General features: G+C 57.3%; 1 protein-coding gene across 12 annotated transcripts in view; it reads left to right on the forward strand.

Annotated features, from left to right (window-relative positions):
• LRRC20 (leucine rich repeat containing 20) overlaps positions 1-6,354 on the forward strand; it is a 115,596-nt gene that overhangs the window by 84,975 nt on the left and 24,267 nt on the right. For 4 of the 12 annotated variants that reach the window (XM_040623754.1, XM_040623763.1, XM_040623756.1 and 1 more), the window contains one exon: positions 5,250-5,417. In XM_040623754.1, the coding sequence (XP_040479688.1) occupies positions 5,250-5,417 (168 nt within the window). Of the gene's footprint in view, positions 1-5,249; positions 6,178-6,354 lie in introns of those variants that run through there. The other 8 variants (XM_040623751.1, XM_040623752.1, XM_040623753.1 and 5 more) reach the window with 2 other exon arrangements.

Genomic DNA, 6,354 nt, shown 5'->3' on the forward strand with positions numbered 1-6,354 from the left:
CTTCGGCCTGGGCTCTATCTATGAGACTTTGGAGCCGGACCACACACGCATCTGCTCTCCATCCTGAGCACGATTCCCCCAAACCTGGATGCAAGCAGCGAGTGCCTATCACCCTGGGAGGCAAGCCTGTTGGAGTTGCAGGCAAGAAAGCCCCTCTGGTCACTCTGGGTGTCTCTGTTCCAGGATGTTGTGGCCCCTAAGCCAGCCTCAGGAATGATGTCAAACTTGCTACCCTGAGCGAGGGTGAAAGATGCTGAGGACTTGCTAGCTTGGCCCTGACCCTCGGGGTTTGTGTCTGGGGCACTGGGCAGAGCCTTCCAGCAGCCCGCTTTCCCAGACTACATGGTCTGTCTCCACCATGCTGAGCAGCAGAGATGGCAGGCAGGGGAGGCTCCCGGCAGTCAGGGATGCTTCCTCGGGACCCCTACAGTGGGAGCGGACTGCTGGGGCAGGGTGCTAGGTCAGGCCTCTGAGACCCCCGGGGAGCACCCTCCGATCAGCTTTCTTGGCCCCATGGGCCCTGACTCTTCAAGCTGCTCACGGAGGCAGGCTCCTAAAAGGCTCCCAGAAGCCGTCTGCAGCGCTGGATGCTTCTCACAGTTCCAGGCCACTCTGGGGCTGTCATTAGACTCAGGCCCGAAATGGTTTCATAAAGGGCTTTTTTTTTTTTTTTTTTTTCCTTAATAGCAATTCGGAACATGTCAAAAATCGAGGATAACAAAACCAAGAAAAGGGAGATTCTCTTCCCCACCCCCACAGCAGTTACCCCCGTCTCCCCCCAGCTGTGGGGTCTGGCCCTGGGGTGTCAAGGGACAGGGCCAGCAGGGCATGGGACCCCTGCAAGGTCATGTGCTATGCACCTGTGACGCTGGGGCCGTGCTTCTCAGCTCCCCACTGCTTGGTGCCTCAGACACCTGTTCCCCAAAGGCCTCCGGACTCTGCGAGCCTATCCAAAGCAGCAGAGGACGGTCTCGTGTTCACTCTAGCTTCAGGCAAAGAGCGTTCTCTTAATAAGTTCAAGTTCGGCCAGTTAGAAATACAAGCCTAGCATGTAACGCCTTACTAACTGGGTTCCTGCATTCACTGGGTGCCCGGCATCATTTTTCAAATCTGTCTGTCTGTCCGTCCATCTCACATACTTACACAGTACTTACTGTGTGCCTGGCATTGTTCAGAGCCTTTTTTTTGTGTGTTAATTCACTTAAATTCACAACAGTCTTATAGAAGAGTCTAGTACTGTCCTCATCTTACAGATGAAGAAACTGAGGCAAAGATATACAATTTGCCCAAGGTCACGTAGTCAGGAAGTGGCAGATTCTGACTGTGAACCCACAAACACCAGGCCCCAGAGCCTGGCTTGGTCACAACCATACCATATGGCCCCCCCCTGCCTACGTGGGGCTGTACCCCAATCTCATCTGTGGCAGGTTCCAGGAGGGGAGGATCCAGCACCCAGGCGTGAGGAAGCCTTCCCAGAGTTGGCATTCCTGACTATGGGAATGAAAACAAACCTGGGGACAGTTGACAACTGCCCCGTCTATAACACTGACTGGCACCTGCCACCGAGCTCAGCAAATGGAGATGTGCCCTCAAAACTGCCCTCTTCATCACCAGCAGCTGCCTCGTGGAGGCCAGACAGGCTCCCTAAGGGGCCCATGACAGGCCCCACTGGCAGATGGCTTGTGAACTGGGGATTTGGGGGTGCGGCCACAGCCAGACCACACAGAGCGTGGCAGGCACATTCTCAGAAAACGAGGGCTCAGGGAAATGCACCAAACAGAAACCGAACAGCCAGGAAAATTGGGCCAATTCTCATCTGAGAACAAATGTCCGTGCCAGGCAAGTGGCTTCTGAAAGCCTCTGGGAGGCAGTCACCCCTGCCCTCCACACCCCCCCTCCGCTGGTGTAAATGCACCTGGGGCCCAGATTCCGCATCCGGCAACAGCATCCAGCGAGAATTGAATCACATTATTCTTATGGGAAGTAATAACAACTTTTCCATTTTTATGTAATAAAAAGGAATGATTCAATTAAGAAGAAATATGTGGAATAGAAGTTTGGCAGAAATTGTGAGGGTGATACTCTGATTCCTTCATTTGTTCATTTGCACACTCGTCCAACACAGAGTCCTCCACGTGAACCGGGCACCGTGCTCTGGGCATCTTTCCACAGCAGAGTGAAGCCCCAGCATCATGCAGCTCCCGCTGTCACGGGGGAGATAGCCAGAGCACAAACAGGTCAGCATGTTAGGTGACAATAGACAGTGGAGGGAAATACTGCAGGGGAGGAGGCAGAAACCCACAGGAGAGGACCCTACGTCCACTGCAAGGACATTTGAGCAAGGACGCGCACTGCAAATATACTGGTCAAGAGCATTCTAGAAAGAGAGAACTACAGGTGCAAAGACCCTGAGGCAGCCGTGTGCTTGGAGTGTCTGGCAGAGGCATGCGTGGGAGGCATTGGCCCGGACGCTCTCCAGCATCCCTTCCAACACGGTGACCTTGTAAGTGTGATCTGGATAGGGGTGTTTTCTGATTTAAGGCATGGCCATCTAAGAACCTGGCTGCTGGGGGTGTCCTGGGCTTGTGGGGGACAAACTGTGGTTCTGCTGATGGAGCTTTGGGTTCAGGATGTCCCTGAAGGTGGGAAAAGGAGAGGCAGACCAGCTAGGCCCCCTGCATTATCTGTTCGTCCCCGGGATGTGGAGTGGGAAGAGTCATTATTCAACCAGTATTGGTTGAGTGACCACAAGGTGCCCCTCAGAGGGCTGGATGGAGGGAACAAAGATCAATCAGGTACAGTTCCTGTCCGCCTGAGCCCCAGCAGGGCAGAACAGGGGCCCGGGTGTGGCTGGTACTCAGGTGTGGGTACAGAGAGTGTGCGGGGGCGGGGTGGGGGGCTCTGCCTTCACTGCCGAACCCTGGGAGGGGCTGCTGGCAGCTCATCTCCCACAGCTCGGGGCTGCATCCTGGAGGGTCCGAGGGAGGAGGGTGGAGCACAGAGGGAGGAGCAGGACCCGCCACATAATCGGTGCCCCCAGCGCAAAATGAACATGCAGGGTCCTCATTCAAAAAACAGGAGGACGGTGCCATTGAAGGTACAGAAGCCGTTTCCTTTTTCCCCGAGGTCGCTCTCAGGGTGTCACGGTACTTTTCCCTTGCTATTGAAGGTCCTTCTGAGTAAGGAGAAATTAACACTTTAAATTATTAGCGTGAATTTTACTTTTCATCTTTACAATGCCAGTTTAAGATGGAGGTATCAGATCATTGACTTGTATGTATTAAGAAATTACACAATTTGTATTTTGTGGCCCATTTCTAGAGGGTGCCTTGAGTGGGCCAGGACAAATTCAAGCCAGACTCAAGTAGGTTGGACGGAGGGAGGGAGGAAGGGCAGCGTCTCCTAAGTGCCTCGGGCTTTCCTAGCCCCATGGTGCAGGGCACACGCACATGACCCTTCCGGCCTGACGGCTCCCCAGCGTGCAGGACGCCCACACTCTGCCCTGGCCACGGATGGGATCTAGGGAAGTGCGGCCAGCATCTCAAGGATGTTTTGTTTTGGTTTTTTTTAAGATGTATTTGTTTATTTGAGAGAGAGAGCGTGTGTGAGTGGGGAGGGAAAGGCAGAGGGAGAGGGAGAGAACGTCAAGCAGACTCCACGCTGAGCACAGAACCCAGCCCGGGGCTGCTGGCCCCATGCTCCACCCGGGACGCCATGGGCACATGTGCCCAACTGATGCTCATGCCCAGGCCCCTGCAGGGGTGGAGAGCTGCCACAGTTGCAGAGCAGGGGCGAAGAAGGGGAGGCCAGGCTGTCCTGGAGTGTCAGGGGCAAGAGGACTGGCTGCTGAGAACGTGTCCTGGGGAGGCAGGGGGAGACCTGACACTCTATGACTCCAGCTCTATTTATCAAACAGATTCCAGGATAAAATTAAGACTTTAAGAAGGCAGCATAGAACATTCGCTCTCAGGTGTGGGACCCTTCTGAGCCTAGGATCCATCTGACTGCCCCGGTCACAGGCCCACAAAGCTGGCCCAGGGGAGGAGAGGGGAGGTCATTGTTCAGGTCCCTTGACATTTCTGGGCCTCAGTTTCCTTTAGGCCAGACAAGGTGACAGGGTGCTCCTGAGTCAGGTGGCAAAGGAGCTGACGGCAATGTCCTGTGTGGACAGGCGCTGGGAGAGCGGCAGCCACCAAGGCCTCCACCGGCCCAGCCTCTTTATCTCGGGCTCGTGGCAGGTCCTGCTTTTGTGTCTCCCTCATTCTCCTGCTGCCAGCAGGCTTCTTTAGGCCTTCCCCAATGTTTATTGAGCACCTACTGTGTGCCGGCCAAGTGCTGAGCGCTTGGCACGCCGCTGATCTTCACAGAGCCCCGTGCTGTGATAGGAACAGCAGTGGGTATGAGTGCTGTGTGCCGGGCCCCGTGCCCCGCGCTTTAGCCACGCTGACGGAGGGACCGCTCCAAGGACAAACACCACGAGGTGGCTGGTCGTAGGATTAATTAGTCCCTGTCTGCAGATGACACTGAGATGGCACGTGGTTCAATGACCGAGGGAACAACTTTCAGGCGGCACAGCTGGGGTTTGAACCAGGCAGTGGGGGTCCCAGATCCCCCACTCTTCAGCCCTGCATTACACTACTTCCCCACGGACTCTTGGTTTCTGCCCCTCTTCCCTCTCCCTGCCCGGGGCCCCCCGGGGCTCCCCGGCTTCTCTCTGTAGAACAGAGCATTTCAGCTTCAGCGCAGAGGGACTTCCACGGGCCCAGCTCACCTTCTCACCTGGGCTCTGTCGCTGCTCAACTTTCCCAGGCTCACCCGGCCGGCTGTGGCTGAGCAGGGGAGTGGGGTCGCGTGACACAGAAGGACCTTGGCTGTCCCTGGTGGCTCCTCGAGCAGGGAGGGTGCTAGAGAGTGGTGTCCCTCAGCGGGGCTCTGGCCGTGAGGAGTCCAGGGACTGCCCGCCCTGACCTGTCCTATTGAGGCCCAGAGTCGACGCCTTGTCTGAGGGAGGAGCTGGCCCGTCCTGACCCTTTGTCTAGGCCTCGCTTCTGTCAGGAGAGCCTTCCATTCCAGAGCCCAGCTGACATGGTGGGGCAGGCCCTCCTCCTCCATACACATGGAGTGAGCCCCTTGGGGGACTGCCTGTGGCTGGGGTACCCTCGCTGCCTTCCTGGCCCAGGTGCCGCTGTCCCTGTAATCTGTAGGTTGCCCCCTTTCACCCCTCTTTCTCTTCTTCCCACACATGGCAGAGCTCCGCCTGGAAGGGAACTTTCTGCACCGCCTCCCCAACGAGGTCAGCACCCTGCAGCACCTCAAGGCCATCAACCTCTCCCGGAACCAGTTCCGTGACTTCCCCGAGCAGCTCACCACCCTGCCAGCCCTAGAGACCATCAACCTGGAGGAGAACGACATCGTGGGTGAGCGGCCCTGGCCATGTGGCCCCTGCAGTTCCTCCCTCTGCCCTCCCTTCCCTGAGGGGTTCACAGGGCACAGACGCGGGGCTCCAGGGTCAGACCTTCACAGACCGGAGGGCAAGGGTGAGCTTTCTGGTCTGAGACATCTGGGCACAGGGCACTGAGCCTGGAAAGGGAGCCATTCTTAGGCCCTGCCACCTGCTGGGGCTGGGTTGGACAGCGGCTTCCACCTGGCGGGTAGAAGGCTAGGCTTCCTCGCGGCCTGCCCTGAGCCAGCGCGCCGCCTTGGCCTGCAGGCTCTGCCTCACATCTCTGTCTGACGGCCCAGGCCGCCTCCCAGACTCCCCAGCTGAGACCCTGTACCCCTCTGCTCCCTCCTGAGGCCCCCCGTGTCCCTCCCCGGCCTTCACAGTGAGCCCTTCACTGTTAGTAGTCAGGGGCCGCTAGGCAGCTGTGTTCAGAGCAGCCTCTCTGAGCTTTCCAGTGCGTATACACGCTCCCCCCGGGGAACCTGATGGTCTCCCGCCCCAGGCTCAGAGTGCCTTCTGCAAACAGCAGGCCCAGCTAGTGGCCCTGTCCTCCTCCTGAGACATTTCCACCTGAGCATCCTCTCCCACTGCTGACTGATCTCCCCAGAGAGGGGCAGCACTCCCCAGGGCCCCCTGTGCCCCCCCTCCTCGGCTCCCTCCTCCGGCTGCCTTGGCTCCCTCAGAAGCCTGTCTTCAGTCCTGTTTGGTGCCCTCCCACATCACCTCTGATGTTGGCAGTGTCAATAATAACCCCCTTCAGTGCTGCTTTTATTTCTGTAATTGCTTTCATAGCCATTATGCCATTTGACTAAAAGCAAGAGCTCTCCAGCGGCTCGGAGCTGGATGGAGAGCGCCTGTCTCCTGCATGGGGTGCTGAGTGTCCCATCTGTCTGCCATGCTGCCAGCAAGCC

The sequence above is a fragment of the Ursus maritimus genome, unplaced genomic scaffold (genome assembly GCF_017311325.1).
Source record: "Ursus maritimus isolate PB19 unplaced genomic scaffold, ASM1731132v1 scaffold_7, whole genome shotgun sequence".
NCBI lineage: Eukaryota > Metazoa > Chordata > Mammalia > Carnivora > Ursidae > Ursus > Ursus maritimus.